Source organism: Aspergillus tanneri (genome assembly GCF_003426965.1).
Source record: "Aspergillus tanneri strain NIH1004 chromosome Unknown AapTan_6_pilon_pilon_pilon, whole genome shotgun sequence".
In the NCBI taxonomy this organism is placed as follows: Eukaryota; Fungi; Ascomycota; class Eurotiomycetes; order Eurotiales; family Aspergillaceae; genus Aspergillus; species Aspergillus tanneri.
In genome coordinates this window covers 2,780,847-2,798,973 of record NW_022984633.1, presented here as the reverse complement: position 1 = coordinate 2,798,973, position 18,127 = coordinate 2,780,847, and the positions used below count along the sequence as shown (strand labels likewise).

General features: G+C 49.6%; 7 protein-coding genes across 7 annotated transcripts; 2 read left to right on the top strand and 5 right to left on the bottom strand.

The window, feature by feature from the left end:
- Positions 1-223: 223 nt before the first annotated feature.
- Positions 224-1,006, bottom strand: ATNIH1004_008946 (putative L-serine dehydratase; the record flags this gene model as incomplete). The annotated part of the gene is made up of 1 exon (XM_033573548.1): positions 224-1,006. The coding sequence occupies one exon, from the start codon at positions 1,004-1,006 to the stop codon at positions 224-226; it is 783 nt and encodes a 260-aa protein (XP_033424100.1).
- A 2,313-nt stretch (positions 1,007-3,319) lies between these two features.
- On the top strand, positions 3,320-5,492 carry ATNIH1004_008945 (putative alpha-L-rhamnosidase B; the record flags this gene model as incomplete). The annotated part of the gene is made up of 3 exons (XM_033573547.1): positions 3,320-4,210; positions 4,269-4,540; positions 4,604-5,492. 3 exons carry the CDS (start codon positions 3,320-3,322, stop codon positions 5,490-5,492), a joined length of 2,052 nt encoding a protein of 683 aa, XP_033424099.1.
- A 345-nt stretch (positions 5,493-5,837) lies between these two features.
- Positions 5,838-7,127, top strand: AIM18 (chalcone isomerase domain-containing protein; the record flags this gene model as incomplete). The annotated part of the gene is made up of 1 exon (XM_033573546.1): positions 5,838-7,127. The coding sequence occupies one exon, from the start codon at positions 5,838-5,840 to the stop codon at positions 7,125-7,127; it is 1,290 nt and encodes a 429-aa protein (XP_033424098.1).
- A 104-nt stretch (positions 7,128-7,231) lies between these two features.
- ATNIH1004_008943 (glutaredoxin) lies at positions 7,232-7,708 on the bottom strand (the record flags this gene model as incomplete). Its single annotated transcript, XM_033573545.1, has 3 exons — positions 7,232-7,407; positions 7,487-7,585; positions 7,657-7,708. The coding sequence occupies 3 exons, from the start codon at positions 7,706-7,708 to the stop codon at positions 7,232-7,234; spliced, it is 327 nt and encodes a 108-aa protein (XP_033424097.1).
- Positions 7,709-9,805: 2,097 nt separating this feature from the next.
- On the bottom strand, positions 9,806-11,615 carry ATNIH1004_008942 (uncharacterized protein; the record flags this gene model as incomplete). The annotated part of the gene is made up of 3 exons (XM_033573544.1): positions 9,806-10,763; positions 10,832-11,343; positions 11,508-11,615. 3 exons carry the CDS (start codon positions 11,613-11,615, stop codon positions 9,806-9,808), a joined length of 1,578 nt encoding a protein of 525 aa, XP_033424096.1.
- A 2,139-nt stretch (positions 11,616-13,754) lies between these two features.
- ATNIH1004_008941 (uncharacterized protein) lies at positions 13,755-14,915 on the bottom strand (the record flags this gene model as incomplete). The annotated part of the gene is made up of 1 exon (XM_033573543.1): positions 13,755-14,915. One exon carries the CDS (start codon positions 14,913-14,915, stop codon positions 13,755-13,757), a length of 1,161 nt encoding a protein of 386 aa, XP_033424095.1.
- A 455-nt stretch (positions 14,916-15,370) lies between these two features.
- Positions 15,371-17,497, bottom strand: ATNIH1004_008940 (LMBR1 domain-containing protein; the record flags this gene model as incomplete). The annotated part of the gene is made up of 2 exons (XM_033573542.1): positions 15,371-17,114; positions 17,196-17,497. The coding sequence occupies 2 exons, from the start codon at positions 17,495-17,497 to the stop codon at positions 15,371-15,373; spliced, it is 2,046 nt and encodes a 681-aa protein (XP_033424094.1).
- Between the last annotated feature and the right edge of the window lie 630 nt (positions 17,498-18,127).

Below are 18,127 nucleotides of genomic sequence, written 5' to 3'. Positions count from 1 at the left end.
TTAATAATACCTTACCTTATTTTGGTATTGTTGTGCTTGCTCTTGCGACGGCACTTCGGGGAACGCTGTGTATTCTCGAGTCCGGAATGATGTGAACGCAGCAGAGAAAACGTCGTCCCGCTCGGTCCGTCATTATTCCGGATAGGGATTGTTGCCTCAGGTATCTATGTACGGAACCTTAAACCATTTATGTAACTACATTATACAATGCATGCTTCTTCTTTCAGTTCCATCCAGTTGAAAGCTTCTGGCGATACTCTGCAATCATCTCGGCATTGATGTTGCTTCCACCACACACGACCACTACAACCCGACTGTCTGGTGTCAGATCCGGCACGATATTATATGTGTTGAGAGTCCCCGCAACGAAAACACTGATCCCACAGGCTAATTCCACCTGCAATCGATGCTCGTCCGACAAGAGCACCACGCCGTCAGCAGCCTCCATATCTGTACCAAGAACACTTCGAACCTGGATGCCAGCAGGAGGTGATACTGCATTCTCGAAGGTTTTGGTGGCTACGCGCAAAGCTCCCAGAGAGGTAGCCTGTGACGTAATCGCTGGAAGGGTTTGTAGACTTCCATGCTCCAGCGAATACGCCAGGGAATGCGCCCCGAAGGTCTCTGTGGTTATCACGTAGACGTCCTTCGGCCCATTGCGAATGACATTTGGTGGCTTGGGAAACTGGAAGAATTCATCAAGCCCTCTAACAATCCCATTGAACAAACCACCGCCGCCCACGCTACATACAATTGCGTCGGCCGGGAAGTCTCCATCAGTGGTGTTCTCTCGTGGCAGTAACTGATTTGCAATCTCCGAGACTATTCCCGCTGCCCCAGCCCGGATATATTCATGCTCAAAGGGCGGCACGTAGATATTTTTTCGGTCCGCTGCATCACACTGATTGTCTATGAACTTCTCTCGTAGATAGATATCGGCTTCGTACCAGCTGCTTCCATGTTGAAGGACTTCAGTAGCCCCAGCCACACGTATCTTCTGGATCATGGCAGGCGTTGTGCTATGTGGCACGACGACTGTACATGCACAGCCTACATCTCGGGCTGCCATGGCGGCAGCTAGCCCTGCATTGCCTCCGGAGGAGCAATAGAAGTGGAGTTCCTTGCCATGGTTTGCTGGATCGATGCGATTTTGAAGGATTAGGAAACCGATTCCTCTAGTACAGTGTCAGTGATATAATTCTGTGTAGAATATTAACAGATGGGATGACCTCGACTTGAAGGATCCTGAAGGCTGCAGAAGTTCCAACTTCAGGAAGACTCTACTATAGATGAATTATTAGTACATAGACAAACTTCGCTCGGGAATAGAGGGAAGAGCTCTATACCATCCGGCTGTTTTTGACAGTGCCGGCGACTCAATTAGAGGGGTCTCGATCCAAGGCGTCTTCATGGCTGTCCAACAATTGAATTTTCAAAATACTAAGGGAAAGGAGAATATAGGTGAGGTATGTACTGGTGTTGGCCAGGTGAGTAGCAAATAAAATGTATAAACTATGACTCCAGAAACACTGGTTAGTAGTAAAACCGGTCTTTATTTCTCGAGGGGGCTCAGATTCCCCGCGCCCTTAGAATGACAACTAGATGGAAAGTGCCCCTCTAGAACCTCCCGTCTATGCATGCGTCTAGACAATATTTAGATTTCTATATTTGTAAAACAAATGGTACGATCTAAAAAAACAAAAAAAAAAAAAAGATGGGAAAAATAAAGACAAAACAACGAAACCAATTCTACTGGAAATGACATGGAATTGATGTCTTGTACATAGCCAGTGGATTTCTTGAATGAGATGTTGGAGATGGTCATGAGAGTCAATCAAGAAAACGAACAATCGTTGCCATTGCAGCTGAATAGTTAGATTCATAGAGGCCAAACACTTGACTTTGTCCACTCGCACATCTCTACGCTCGAGTCATGTAAACACCAACCCAAAACTGCCATTAGCAATACAATATCCCCACGATCCATCTGCATATTGATGTTATAAAGCCGGATTTGATTGCGATGCAGTTGCGTTCTCCTTGGTACACAAATATAATGAAATAGACGTTATTAGCATCCATTGTATCTTTCAGGCGCCAGCGTTTCAATCGAATACTCGATGACTAACACCGGCATACCAAAGCCACCAGTATTTCTGAACCCAATTATGGCCTATAATGTGTCTATCACAGTCGCATGACAGTAGATATTGGCGAGGGACAAATTGGCGCCGTTCATATAGCTTAGAGCCTAAAGTTGCGAGTCTTTGATAAAGAAATTCTCAACCCCGACGTCGCACACACTCCAAAGGGCAGGTTGATTTGGCTGTGTACCAGACGCTATATCGCCATAGACGCCTCCCATTGGGTCTCTGTATGATGTAGAACCGGATCTAATCTTGATACGATCCAGTACGACTAATCTTCTGGGAGGAGGATGCCCCCGTCTGCGGGGGGTTAGCACATCATCCACTGACTTCTGTCTGCCTTGATAGTGCAGATGCTGTCCTTGACTTGACGTTGGGAGTATTACTGACGAATGTGAGAGCCAAAGAAAGGACAAAGACAGACGTGAAAATGGAAGGAAATGCTGGCCTGAATTCTCCTTTACTGCTCTTGAAAGCCAGTGTGTCACCGTCTTGTTGAAGCGTTTACTCTTCTTCACTCTTCTCCATCCTGCCTCCTCTTAGTTATGCTCAACATTCTGTTCTTCATCGCTTCAGTGACAGTTTCATCCTGATACACATAGTTCCATCATGGTACTGATATCCTCAGAGATGGTCAGGTCAATTACGAAGAAGCATCAACTTAGAGCCCATTACTGCTGGCCTGGTATACTGGATGGAAATTCAACCAATGATGCTCGGCCGACACTGTTTGCCCCCAGTGATCATGATTTTTTGTGCTGGGTGTCTGCAGTTCCAGTGACCGACTCGTTTGCTTTTTGACCAGGATTTCTTCAACTGGTGTGGAGTAAGAAGCGTCTAAACCTTGGCGCATCAAACTAGGAGACCCCCTTCGACCACTTTCATTACGTTGATGCAGGGTCCAAGTGGGCCTAGTACCCTACCATCTCACCAAAGCCACCCCCAAGTGACGCCGTTGGTGACCGGACAAGCATCGTGGGTGAGCCCAATAAGTTTGGCGAGAACACAAGAAATCCCAACCCCTCTTTGGCTCCTTGCGCAAGAATCGCACCAACACAGACCACCATTGGCCCACGCTAGTCATGTCGGGCGACTAGCTATATGGACGGCCGTGGACGCCGGATGATGATGGGCTCAATCTCAGGTCCCCCATATGCTTACCTGACTGCTATATGGCGATCCTGCGCTGGTTACACGGCTTCGTCGGACTTTCAGCCTTGGCCACTCTTTCTCCGGCGCAGAGCTGCTGGAGGGATACTGTCTGCTCCGGCCCTAAAAACCCTGCCTTTTCAGGTGCTTGGGAGAAAAATGTCTATGCGCCCGCTTCGAGAACTGTCAAACCCAAGAGCGTCCTGTCGCTTTGGAATCCATCAACCCCCGACAAATATTCCCGATCAATCCCATTCACCCTGTGCGGGAATGGGTCGAGCGTTGTATTCGACTTTGGGATTGAAGTCGGTGGCATTATCACTCTGAATTACTCGTCCAGCGACGAAGGCATTTTGGGATTGGCATTCACCGAGGCAAAGCAGTGGATTGGAAAGTGGTCCGATTCGTCCAATGGAGCTTTTAAAGGTGCCGACGGTGCGCTGTTTGAGGCATTTTCTAACCCCGAGGATGGGTCGTTTGTCATGTCCGATAAATACCTCCGCGGTGGCTTTCGATATTTGACAGTGTATTTGATTGCGGAAGATGATTCAACTGTCCATATCGAGGATGTGAGTTTGGAAATCGGGTTCCAACCTACCTGGCCCAATTTACAAGCCTACCAGGGGTACTTCCATTCGAACGACGAACTGCTGAATCGAATCTGGTACAGTGGCGCTTATACCCTGCAGACGAATACGGTCCCTGTGAACACAGGTCGTCAGGTTCCTATACGCAATGAAGGCTGGGTGAACAACGCAACCATGGGACCTGGAAATACGATTTTTGTGGATGGAGCGAAGCGAGACCGTGCTGTATGGCCCGGGGATATGGGAATATCGATCCCTTCTTTATTTGTTAGCACTGGAGACCTGGAGAGTATGAAGAATGCTCTTCAAGTGATGTACGATACGCAGGTGAGTATTCTACAATTTCGAGTCCCTGTAGAATGAGATGATTTGACTGCCAGTATAGGATAACTCAACCGGAGCATTCGATGAATCAGGACCGCCACTGAGCCAGAAGAACTCGGACACCTATCACATGTGGTCGATGATCGGAACGTACTACTACTTCCTTTATACCAATGACACGGACTTTCTTCTGAACAACTGGAAGGGATATCAGAGAGCCATGAACTACATTTACGGGAAAGTGGACGAGTCCAGCGGCCTGCTGAATGTGACAGGCACACGCGATTGGGCCAGATGGCAGCAGGGCTACAATAATTCCGAAGCACAGATGATGTGAGTGCCTTTTCCGGGATTCCGATCTCGATTCCCTCATTCGCACAGCTAACCTTCCCACAGCCTGTACCACACTCTAAAAACCGGAGTGTCACTTGCTTCCTGGGCAGAGAACTCAGAAGTCACATCCAACAAATGGAACACCCAAGCTGAAGACCTCCGGAGAGCAATCAACAAGCACTGTTGGGATAACGAGTACGGGGCATTCAAAGACAACGCTACAGACACAAGCCTTCATCCACAGGACGCCAACAGCATGGCACTGCTCTACGGGGTCACGAACAAGGAGCGAGCAAAGAAGATCTCGAAAATATTGACTAAGAACTGGACCCCAATCGGGGCCGTCGCCCCAGAGTTACCAGAGAATATCTCGCCGTTCATCTCGTCGTTTGAAATCCAGGGACATTTCGAGGCGGGCCACCCGGCTAGAGCTCTGGAGCTCATCCGACGCAGCTGGGGGTGGTATCTGACCAACCCTAACGGCACCGAGAGCACCGTTATCGAAGGATATCTGAAGAATGGCACATTTGGATACCGATATGACCGTGGATATGCCAACGACGAGTCGTACGTCTCTCACGCTCATGGACAGTCTACTGGCCCTACCTCCGCGTTGACCAACTACGTCCTTGGTCTCTCTGTCACATCACCCCGGGGCCTTACCTGGAGGATTGCACCGCAGTTTGGCGATCTCACGACAGTGCAGGGGGGGTTCACTACCTCTCTTGGAAAGTTCCAAGCGGCGTGGGAAAAGAAGTCGGACCAGTACACTTTGTTGTTGTCAGTTCCGGAGGGCACCAGAGGCGATTTAGCCTTACCGTTTCTCAAGCGATTGGAGAGGCCATCCATCACGATCGATGGAATCCATATTTCCCGAGGCGTGAACTATACGGATGACAGGGCGATTATTCGTGTCAGTGGGGGAGGTTCGCACAAAGTGGAAGTGCGCTGAACAGTATCTAGCTTTGGGTGCTCCTGTGTACTGTACTGTGTGGATAGATTGTTTGTGCTTGACTAGCGGATACCCTGAACAGTACTTACATGAATATGTTCTTCCTATAATCAACTACATTTTCCAATATGCATAAACCCAAATGCACACCATCTTCGCTCACCACCTCTACTATCCTACCCTTAGCCTCCAGAATACCCAGACCCCAAAAAGGAAACAGGGCAGAATCAGTCACGTGGGTCAGTGATCCGGATCCGGATCTCTAACTCCGTCCACCACATCATCTAAACCACCCGACAAGTCAATTCAACCCATACACACACTCTCTCTCTTTTGAAGAAAACCATGACAGTATCATCATCCATCCCGGGCTCCATGCCCTGGCGCACCTGCGGACAATGTCTCCGTCGCTTATACCCCAGAGCTAATGCGCCGGTACGACAACCCATCCGATTCCTCTCCACGACGGGCCGTCTCCGGACACCAACCGCGAAGAACCCGCTTCGAGCACCGGAGAACACGCCCTTTCAGAAGCAAGATGTCTCGCGGTATCAGCGGTCGATGATGCGATCGGCGGCGGGGATCGCGGTCTGCGCTGTGGCGATGTACGGCGTGATTCAGCTGGATCTATTTGGATTGTCGCAGGTGGAAGAACCGAAGGAGAACAAGCAGACTGGTATTGAAAAGGGAAATGATGACGGTAAATTGAAGACGGAGGGACCGGATGGGTTTACAAGCAGCCCGTCTGTGATTCGGATCCAGGGACAAGATGGTGCAGAGCAGGTAGCTACGGGCACGAGTTCCGTTCCGTTTTTCCCTAGTACGATCACGCTGCCGAAATCGATTGATACGAGCATCCTGAAAGCAGGGGATGAGGTCCCCTCTAACGAAGAGGAGGAGTACCAGCTGCTAGGACTGGGGGTCCGCACGGTATCGTTCCTACGGATCCAGGTGTACGTGGTAGGCATGTATGTGGCCAAGTCGGATATCACAGAACTACAGCAGCGACTGGTCCGCACGGCGGTGAACCCGCCGGGAGACAGTGCGGTGATTGATGCGCTAGGGGCCACCTCGGCGACATCGCTTGTTGAGACGGAGCGACAGCAGCTGAGACGGTTACTCCTAGATCCGGAGAAGGGCGACGCGGTGTGGGATTTGATTCTGAAGCAGGACGGTCTCCGGACGGCCTTCCGGATTGTTCCTACACGGAACACGGACTTCTTGCATCTTCGTGATGGCTGGGTCCGTGGGATCACCGGACGTGCGCAACAGGCTGATGCTAAGGCGCGAGAGTCGGGAGTCCCCAGCGAGTTTGAGAATGAGTCATTTGGGTCAGCGATGAATGATTTCAAGGGTCTGTTTGGCGGTGGACAGCGCAAGAACGTGCCCAAGGGACAGACGCTGCTTCTTGTGCGCAGTGCCCAGGGCCAGCTGGACGCATTGTTCCACCCGGATGAGTCCAAACCGGCTCGATTCCTGGGTCGCGTACAGGATGAGCGCATCAGCCGACTAGTTTGGTTGAATTATCTAGCGGGAAAGAATGTCTCGAGTGAGGGAGCGCGACAGAGCGTGGTGGACGGAGTTATGGGGATTGTGGAACGACCGGTGGGAACTGTACTTCAGAAGGTGATCTAATGATTCTGTATAGTATGTATTGTAGATATTATTCACTACTCCTTATTCATACTGCTAATAGTAAATAATAAGTAGCGAGTAATATATCTATCTATCTATCGAAATTAACAGATAGATCGAGCTTGCAACGCATCCGCATCCTTCAACAAAGCTGGCAGGTCCTTCTTCTTAGCCTGCAGATCGGAGTTCCCACCGATATGTTTCTGTTTGATGAAGATATTAGGCACGGTGCGCTGGCTGGTGAGTTCCTGAAGGGCGTCTTGGATAGCGGAGCCGTCATCTATTCTTATTAGCTTCCCTCTCTTCTTCCATATATTCTTATATTACAACAAAACAACATAAAATAAGATAGGGCATACCAAGAAGATCCAACTCCACAGCACGATACTTCGCGCCCAGTTCCTTCAAGAGTTCTTTAGTTGCGGTGCAGTAAGGACAGTATGACTTTGAAAAGACAACTACATTAAACCAAATCATATCATATTAACATGGAAATCCTCAGCATACATATAGTTCAGATCAGTCATACCAACACCATTCTCATTGATCAGGGTCTGAGCCTTGGTCTTTGCGGCAGACATTGCGGGAGAGGGACCGGCAAACGACCCGAAAAGACGAGAAAATATAGACGCTATCTTGGGCGACGGGGCTCCAGAGGAGTTAGAGTAGGTAGAGAGAGAAAGATGAGAGAAGAAAAGGTTGAAAGATGGAGGGACATAATGACGGGGAATTCACAATCCGCTAAGGACTGACGTGATGATGTCATGTGATATGCTTACTTAATTAACGTAATCGGTAAGCGAGCGCCGCATGAAAGCGAGCGCTGCACCTCTATTCCATATAAAATGACACTTTTTTGAGAGTCTAATATCTCAACAATAAAGCACCTAGAGGGCATAAAATTTAATATACAGTATAATATAATAACGTATATATATATATTAAGCAGAGAAATTTTAGGAATGAATATTTCTCCAGATAAGATAAATTACAACTGTATTTTTTTATATTTTTAGTTGTCCTAGTATTTAAAAGCCAAGAAAGCTATTTAAAAACATGAAAATACCTTTTAGAATCCATATATATGTTATTGTCTTATAAAGATGTTCTATATCTACTGGTGGTTGAGATATTAAGGTTTCAAAGAGTGCCATTTTATATGGCGTACAGAAGTGCGGCGCTCGCTTTCATGCGGCGCTCGCTTACCGATTACGTTATGGTAACTCACTTTCTACTAACGTAATCGGTAAGCGAGCGCCGCGCATTGAAGGCGAGCGCCGCACTTCTGTACTCCATATAAAATGGCACTCTTTGAAACCTTAATATCTCAACCACCAGTAGATATAGAAACATCTTGATAAGATAGTAACATATATATGAACTCTAAAAAGGGTGTTTTTATATTTTCATGTTTTTAGGTAGTTTTCTTGGCTTTAAATACTAGGACAACTGAAAGTATAAAAAATACAGCTGTAATTTATCTTACCTGGAGAAATATTCATTCTGGAAATTTCTCTGCTTAATATATATATACACTGTATTATATTATACTGTATATTTAATTTTATGTCCCCTAGGTGCTTTATTGTTGAGATGATATTAGACTCTCAAAAAGTGTCATTTTATATGGAATACAAAGGTGCGGCGCTCGCTTTCATGCGGCGCTCGCTTACCGATTACGTTATTATGGTTTATATCAGACAAATTCATTCTATATGAGTACGTAAATAGATATTGTAATTAAATATTTTGTAAAAGAAATTTATTTTGGTCTCAGATACATATAACAGGTTTGAAGTACTGGGTAATTTGTAATATCTAGGTAGTTATTTAATAATACTAGATATTTAAAAATTATTATACACTCCATTCAGCGCCCACAGATTCCTCAGATTAAATTGTTATTAATAAAGAGGTAGAATGGCTAGGATATCCCAAGTTAAAAGTATCATTCTGTATGGGAATGCAGATGCGCGCTCGACTGTATTCGCAGCTCACCCATAGAGTGGTTAACTAATTGCTAGGGAAGTAGTTAGTAAACTACTACACCGTAAGCCATGTAGCTAGTTAGTATAACTACATCTGTTGTACTACTCGGTGTTCATATAGAGGATATCAATCTTCTATCCTTGCATAGATCCAACCCAGCCACGCTAAGACAACGACAGAATGAGCATGAATGCAGAACGAGAACCCCGCAGGTATTAGTATCAGTCTAGATCAATGACAAGGACCCCGAAGAAAATGCATCGTTAAATCGTTAGGCAATGGACTGGTCACGTTGACACTCTGCAGGGAAACTCCGCTTTGTCCTGGATCCGGGCGCCATCTGCAAAGAAATGGTAACTTGACCATGTTAAGAGAGATAAAGGTGAACGAATATAATCGGATTATATCCACGAGGAATCCTGCAAAGAACGACGATGCCACAGCCGCAAGGAAATCAACGACGAGGAATGTGAAGGTTGATAGATATGAGATATATGATAAATATTGCGGAAAAACAAAAAAAAAAAAAAAAAAAAGGCCGGAGGGATTAAAAATGCCTAAGATTCTCAAGATCACAAACACCAAAACCACCTGATACGCTGAATAAACAAGCCAATAGATAAAAAAGAAAAGAGACAGGAATGGAAAGGGAAAGATTCTGAGCAAAGTAAGTCCCGAAGGTATTACCATCACATCACAATGCAGCATCCACAACCCTTCTTTTCGGGTGGTTCCTGCGCTGTGACAACAGGCGCACTCCATTTAGGCGTCAATCCCGCTGGAGGTTCCTGCAGCTTGGGCATCGTGCTATATCCCGTCCCCGGTCGTGTATTCGGTTCGGGGCTTTTGGACGGCAGCGGGACTTCTGGAGCGCCATCAGGGTTCAATGGTTCAGGCGGCTCCGGCTGCGGCTCCGGCTGCGGCTGCGGCTCTTCCTGCTTTTCGAGCTTGTCTTCTATAGGACGCATGCCATCAGGGCCAATGGCTAACGGGGCAAACTCGCGATCATACGTTGTCGGCGTTTTGCCCTCCTTTTCCCATTGCTCCTGCTGCAACTTTCGTGCGTGGGTGGGAAGCATTTGCTGGTCCGGAGGAAGACGCGGGTCTGGTTTATACATGGTCGCCAGCCATGGAGGATCACCTTCAGGTCGATTGACAGGCTGTGTTGGACGGTTGTCGCCTGATCGTGTTGTAGGACGCTGATTGTTGGACGTAGCACGGCTTCTCGGTGTAGCTTTTCTCGTCGCGGGAGGGGCAGACGATTTCCGAGGTCCTGATCCCGACATCCCTTTGGTGGCTGTCTTCTTGGACGGGCCATTCTGACCGGTCTGAATACCGCGGCTCCCCGGTCTACTCCCACCCGGGGGCGTCGAATCTCCAATCGAATCCACTACAATGGGTTCACTGGCTCTGCGCGGTTTCCCGATCGTCAACACATCCTCCTCTCCGTTCGTGAGTCCGCGGGCGCGTTGCATTGGAAATTCACGACCAAGCTGCTCGGGCGAAATAGGTGCCGGGCTCGCCGTGGAGATGGGGATACGGGACGAGCTCTTACGCAGCCCGGGATTCTGATAGAAGCTCGATGCATTGTCATCAGCGGCAATCTCCTCGGGCCTTCGGAGATCCCAATTCTGGCGCTCATCCCCGCTATTCAAATCGGTTAGGAGCGGGTAGATTCACGAGGCTCATCGTGAAGATTTGGCCAGGGCTCCAACTTCTCGGTCGTTGGCGGCGTAGTTACAGAAGACACGCTGGTGCCGGGGTGGTGCAAATCGTGATTCCTCCCGCGTTGAGGCCTACTGGACTCTATTCCCCCTCGGCGGTGGAATAGGATCGTAGCCTGGTGCAGCTCTTCACTTTCGATCTTCGCCAGTTTGTCCCGGTGGATCCAATTCTCGTTGTCTAGCTCATTCAAATACAACCCAATGCCCTCCCTCATATCCCCTCGTTTTAGAGGTCCCTCGTTGTGTGTATCTGCCGAGTCTCTGATATTCCCGACACTGTGAGTTACCATCTCATGTCCATACGCGCCTCGCAAGCTCCCGGCTTCGCTTCCGCGACGGCTGAGGTTCGCATCATGACGGCCACGAGAATTTAGGTGTGCTGCGTCATGTGCGTAGGCATGTCTCGATAGAGATGAACTGCGAGACCCTCTGGAGGCACGGTCTCGCGACCGAGCATGGGTAGAGTCGTGTGACGATCGGGACTTGGTGCGACGGACGGTACTCTACCAAAGCACATGTCAGCACAATCATATGTTACACATGCCTCAAGGCAGACAATAAGGGAGGGGGGGAGGGGTAACAGAGAAACGTCGGCAGATACCGAAACGTCATACCCCGTCGATCTCGCCGCACAGGGAAGAAGAGATATCCGACCACAGATACTTACACTCTGTCTAACTGGGACGGCATAATCCCACTGGTTCTGGCTCCCATCTACAGTGCCGGCCGACGTCCAAACATCTGCGGTATACGCGGCAGTGGTTGTCCCCGCCATTCCAGCGTGCATAAAGATAATTCAAAAAAACAAGGCCAGTCCAGCTGGAACCTTTTGTCAAATAGTCTGGCGGTTGAAGAGAGGTTGGTTGGGGGGAGAGCAATTCTCTTTGCTTTTTTTTTTTTTTTTTTTTAAGGGAGAATTAATTCACCAGAGTCCCTGCCGATCAGGCCATTCCCTTAGGCGTACCAAACCTCACTACGGACCACCCAGGAAATTCTCACCTGCCACTGAGCTGAAGCCCTAAATCGTGATTTATGTGAACCGTGCGAGATCCAGAGAAGAAGAGGCAATTAACAATATCGACAGCGGTCGTATGAAGAAGAAAAGGGGTAGAGGAAGCAAGGACGTAAAAGTCGACCCGAAGCAGTAGATTGTAAATAGGACCCAAGTGGGGATTAGCTTGTTTTTCCAGGTTCGATATGGCTATTGCAGCTGCTGGTTCTCGGGTCGTGGCGAACACGGTACCGTGGATATGCCTCAGGTTCGCTCGATATTATAGGCCAGCGGTGGATGGCAGGGAACTCCGGGTCCAGTCCTATTGATCAAAGGGATAATCGGTCCAGGACAAACAATGACAAAGTAAAAGCACGACAGACAAGTAATTCACTGACAAAGAGAATGAATGACAGTATAGAGGGGGTTGAAACCCGCTGAGGGGAGCAAGAGATAACGAAATGAGGAGGGGAAGGAAAAGAAACGGGGAAAAGGAGTGAGTGGAAGCAAAGTCGTGGCGGGACTTTTGGCGGTCAGTCGAATGAATTCTTTGGACGGAGAGAGACACACAGGGAAAGATTGATGAGCTCTGTCTGTGGTCTCTCGTTGATTAGGAGAAGGGAAAGTATTGAGGGGATGGGATAGAGTGAAGGACGAAGAAGAAGCAGAAGAAGAAGAAGAAGCAAAGTAAGAGAGAGAGGGAGAGAAAGAGAGAGACAGACAGAGCGAGGAAGAAAGAAACGAGAGACACGGGGCGCCGCTAGTTTTCTGCCATCACAGTTAGACAGCAGCGCTAGTGGTGGAGACAGCCTAGAACATAGGTTGTATCGCTCCATCCCCAAGTATACTTTGCAGGCCACCACAATAACGGTGGGTGAGCAGCTCCCGTTGGCGTACCATGCATGGATGGGACGGATGGAGACAGACCAGAGCTCTAAGTCTGTATATACACTCTTTTGCATCTTCCTGGCCAAACTCTCACCTATCTTCTTGTCCATGTGCGATCATGGCTCACAACTGTCTGTCTCAACTTAATGTGCCCCTGGACTGCAGCTCATTGCCCAACTGGGCCATCCCTCATTCCTTCATGAGATCTGAGACAATCTCTGAAATGCGAATTCGTCCAGTGGCAGTCGATCAGTCGAATATGTCATTTCCCTGACCGAGGTCGTCTCATGGGGGGATATGTATGATATGATACATATATGCCTCGGGTCCAATAGATTGACTGCCCCTCTTCAGAGCTGTTTAAATCCTCCGAGGTCATATTTGGCGTCCACCCCCTGGGTGTGCGACACCAGCGGCTCAATTGAGATACACACTCCCAACCACCTGCCTCCTCTTTCGGGGAAATTTTCATTTACGAAGAATCCTCTTATTTGCATATCAAGCGCGCAGGCCGCATTCATAGTCAGAAAAAGCCGGTTTGGAAACCTCCGCCACCATGCCACCCACCCAGGCTTGATGGACTCCCCTTACCTAAACAGACTCGGACTGACACAAGATATGGTCACTCACTACCGGTTCCGGCTCTAATGTGGCCAGCCGTGCACGTGTGTTGGGATTTAAATAGTACGGTGTGACAAGCCAAATCCAATAATCAATAATCTGCAACATATCTCAGGTACATCCCAGACGCCATTACCATGCTCTTATTGACAGTTCTCAGCATCCGAGCCCATATTTCCACCATGTGGCGGACGTCATCTAGTTCTCGTAGTACATGATCCAAGAAAATCCAAAAACCCCATGCCGTCTTTGCTGAAAGCCTCTATCTGTCAAATTACATGAAAGAACCAAAAAATAAAAATAAAAAATAGAGAAGACATCTTTGCGTATATTGTTTCACATGTACAGTGGATAAAGGGCGATCCAACTAAATGGGGATGGACGGAGCAAAGAAATGGGCGCGGTTGCTAACGATTATTCTTTCGCCGCTTGATCCAGTCTCGCAAGGATCGACTGTGTTTCCTTGATTAGAGCCCGGCGCAAGTTTCGAGTCTCTTCATGGCCGTCGGGTTCAATGCCATCCGCCTTCAGAATCACCTGGGCCAAGATGGTCTCGCTCAGCTTCTTATGTTCAAAGTCGCGCGATTTCAGCTCCGTCGGCGGATCAGCGATGTAGGCTTCACATAGGGGTACCAGCTCAGTATGAAAATACGACATCAATGCTTGAACCTGCTCGATTGAGGTGCGGAAGGCTTTCAAGTTGGGAGAGGACGCTGGCAGCCCGGAAGACGAGGGCCGCAGTTGATCCGCTGATGGCGGAGCGAGACTGCCGTTGGTGTCATTGACCCGCTTATCTTTATTTTTCCTCTTATTTTTGTTCTTGTTCCGGTTGCGATTACGGGTCCTCTTTTTCTCGGTGCCCTCACGCGCATCCTCCGGGGGCTTGTCCGCCTCTGCATCAGAGGCATCACTAGGCGTGCTCTCTCCCGGATGAACCTCCGATACAACACAGAGCACCTCCGATTGCTGCTTGAGTCCCTCCGACCGACAGGGCAGTGAGTCATCATCCAACAAATTCCCCTTGTAGAGCAGACGGATCCGCTTCGGATCCAACGTGCGTGTCACCTCCGCAGCTCGTTGCCTCAACTGGCCCACGCTGAGCGCACCGTCATTGATCGCGTACGCGGGGAAATGCAGCTCATAGGTATTCCGACGGTGTTTCAGGAGCAGGGTATCCGGCTCGGTGTCTTGGGGATATTGGTTCCCGTATGACCGCGTTGGCGGCCCCACAATGTCATTGGGGGAGATGTAGCTGTAATCGCCGTCACTGACGAGCGGCGGGTTCGGGACGCCAGAGTATTGAGGGGAGCGGCGCCAAAAGTTGGTGAACTGGCTGCGCCAAGACATGACGATCACGACGGCGGCGGCGATGGCACAGGCGAGGAGGGTGAAGATGAGCGTGGGCCTATCAGCGACGACAAAGGCGTGGTGTGGCGGGGGAGAGGACAGGGAAGGGACAAATTTGCGCTGCAGTGAACGAAGGGACTGGGGAGCGTGGACGGCAAGGTAATCCAGGTAGAAAGCACACGTCTCGCCCAGGGAGGACTGAGAAACGTGCGATAACAGCGGGGTCATGGAATTTGTAGGGTTAAAAAAGGAACGAGCCGGCGAAAGGAAAGGAAAAGAAGGGAACACATCTGCTGAGGTCATGGCAGCAGCATCGGAGGTGAAACAAGGCGGAGAGCCTCCCCAGGCTGATTTTTTGCCGCAACCGCCACTTTTTTTGGGTCAACCTTGAGGACACCTAGGAATTGGCAAGGAAGGGGAGCATTGAACTGCATGGGGCTCAAGTCTAGTCTGGCGCAAGCAAGATGCAGCTGTCTAGCTAACCTACTTAGGTTCATCCTAGGTATTTAGCTGCCTGCGCCTCAACAGCAGTAGGCAGCCCACGATGGCCAATCAGTCATACTTAGGTCATGGTCATCAGAAAGTATCACAAGGAGCATTTATATATTATCCCGGTCCCGATATCATACATGTGGACGTCGCACATCTATTCATCAAACGCCTTTGCCATGGTAGCCCAAGTCTTAAAGCCTAACTCCGCCAGGCTCTGGCCGGCCTCCAAACCATCGCGCAAGACCGCTATTACCATCGTTGCCCCCGTTGCCCTCGCTGCCCATCCACCGCGGAAGTCGGAATGCATCGCCCTGAAGCCACTGCGGTTTACTGGCGGTTTCAAACGTGTTCCTGACCCGGTGGGCAAAAGATTGGAAGAAGGTTTCCTGGTCCCCCTCCTCCAACGGAGCAGACACGGGAGTGGCTCCCCGGGCTGGCCGAGACGATCGTATAGCCTCGATCCCCGAGTTGCGCGAGGACGAAAACCCCCGTGTGCCTTCATCCGCTCGACTCGACGGCCGCGGCGACTGTCCACTGCGGGTGGAAAGCGCCAGAGACCCCAGGCCATTCAATTCCCTGTCGATAAGGTCACGGCCTTCCCGCCAGCCGCCCAGCCCGTAGCCGGCAGGGTTGTTCTCTAGGTCCTCTTCCTCCTCTTCCAAGAGGCCAAATCCACAGACATTCTTTACTCGGCCGTAGAGGTTGAAAAGCGTAGCGCAGATGGGCAAAAGTATGAAGACGGGGAAAAAGTAATCGAACCCCTTTCCTAGAGGCGTAAGATCGATGTACTGCCCAAGAAATTGATAAAAAGTGGTATCAAGTCGGACATTCTCCGGTAAAAAGGTCAGGAAATTGTATGCGATCGGTACAGTAAGCCGAGCCACCAACCCAGCGTACCAGCATGCGCTTTCGCCGTACGTATTCCGGCGGACCAATGCACGATTGCCCCAGACTTTGGCATCATTGACACCCACCAATGCTGCCCAGCACATGTACAGCAACCATACGGAGGCGGCCACTTGTCGTCCAAAACCTACAGGCGCCGGGTTCTTGTGGTAAGAGACTACTGAGAGCGTCACGATTGACAGTCGGGGTGCCAATGACTTGATCAATTCAGACCAAACGACGCAGACGGACGCAGCCGAAAACAGTGCTCCCAGGGCGAGCCGTGAACTGGGAATGAGATGGACGTATACGTGGTACCGCATATAGGGAGTCAAAAACTTCACTCGCGGCAGGGATGTTGATCGATATGAAGAGTGGCTAAACTCCAGCTTTTTTGACGCTGACGAGTTGATGATCGCTTGTAAATCCGCGGCAGTCAACACCAAGCGGTCCCACTCGTCCACAAAGCGGGCCCTTTGGTGCCGAGCGCGCTGAAGCCGTCGAGTAAGATCTGCCATATAACGTTCTGTGATTACAGCTGGCACGGTGTCCGACCCTTCCGTAGGTTGGAGAAGGGACCGTGCCTCTGGCGGAGTCGACGACTCGCCCAACTCTTCAATCCAATCTTGAAAGTCGCGAGCGGAACCGGTTTTACGACGTTGCAGCTGATTGACCTGGGATTCAAGGTTTTCAAGGTCATTGATTGCATCCATGAGGCGGTCATGTAGTCGCGGGGCATGAGATTGGAGTCTCCGTAGCCGACCGCTGACACTAGCATTGCGGAACAGCGTGCGAGGTATAGAAACAAGGCCATGGCCCATTAAATAGATTGCAAGAACCAGACCCCAGACGTAGGCAAGAGCCATGACAAGTGCCTTGATAGACCTGAATTGAAAGCCATTTTGGATAGAGATATATACCAACCCCACAAGCGCGCAGCACAAAACAATCAGCTGATAGCGGGCATTCGAACGAATCGAGTATTGGATGCGACTCTTTGGATCACGATACCCCGAATCAATATATTCGCCAAGTAATGGGAGAATGGCCCTATTAGAGTAAAGGAGAAGACAGGTCAGTCCTCCGATAGGTAGCCATGGCTGCAAAAAATCAACCGAGCGCAGTACTCACCACGTTAGCACGAAAATGAGCCAGTAGGCGATACGCCAGGACACCAAGATCAATCGATCGGGAAGCCAGATTGCCTGAGGGCTCCCTCCGTCACGCGAGCTTGATGCTAGGTCAATAGGGACCAGAAGCACGACACTAGCAGGCAGCGCAAGTGCGAGAAAGACGGGTATGATCAAGTAGGCCGGTGTGGCCCGCAGAGTTAGGAAGCGCCGGATAAGTAATAACACGAGGACCGAGATCGTGAAGAGCGCAAAGGAGAAGAATATACTGGACCCAACGGGGATAGGCGATGTAGAAACCATGGTGTTCTGGGAGAGAACTGGAGGCTCATAGAAAGGCGGGGGGGAAGAGAGACTCAGGGACTAGATCGATCAATAGTGACCATGATCAGTTTGAAAAGACGGATTGTCGAGATCGGACTAGGGATAATAATGAAAAGAGGCAAGCTCAACGGTGAAAGGAAAAAGGCGTGATCAGTGGGATCGGGACGTGGACCGATGGATGGGTTGAGGGTAATTAATTTAACCAACCAAGCACCTGCTATGAATCGTTTTCATTTCTATTCAAACCTTCCGTCAGGAGATAAACGGAAGGCTCCAGCCTCCTGGTGACGCAGCCATGTCACGTGATATCACTTGACACTTCCGTTTCCAGAAAAAGAAACAGGCCAGCATTGTCCCTGCTAGGAAGAAGTGGGGCGTTAGGCAGTGCTAGTCAGGCACCCAATGGGTATCATTCCACCATCAGTTGAGACTGTGAAATTTCATCTTCGTGTATTCTCAACAATTTTTGCTTGCAGGTCAATGTGCCCACTTCCAGAAGGCTACTTGTGTAGACGAGAATACCCGTACTCTGTGTATATTCATGCAGGCCGATTGCCTGCCCCACGTGTCACAACAAGGTTTTCCGAAATTGGAATAGTCCGCTGACTA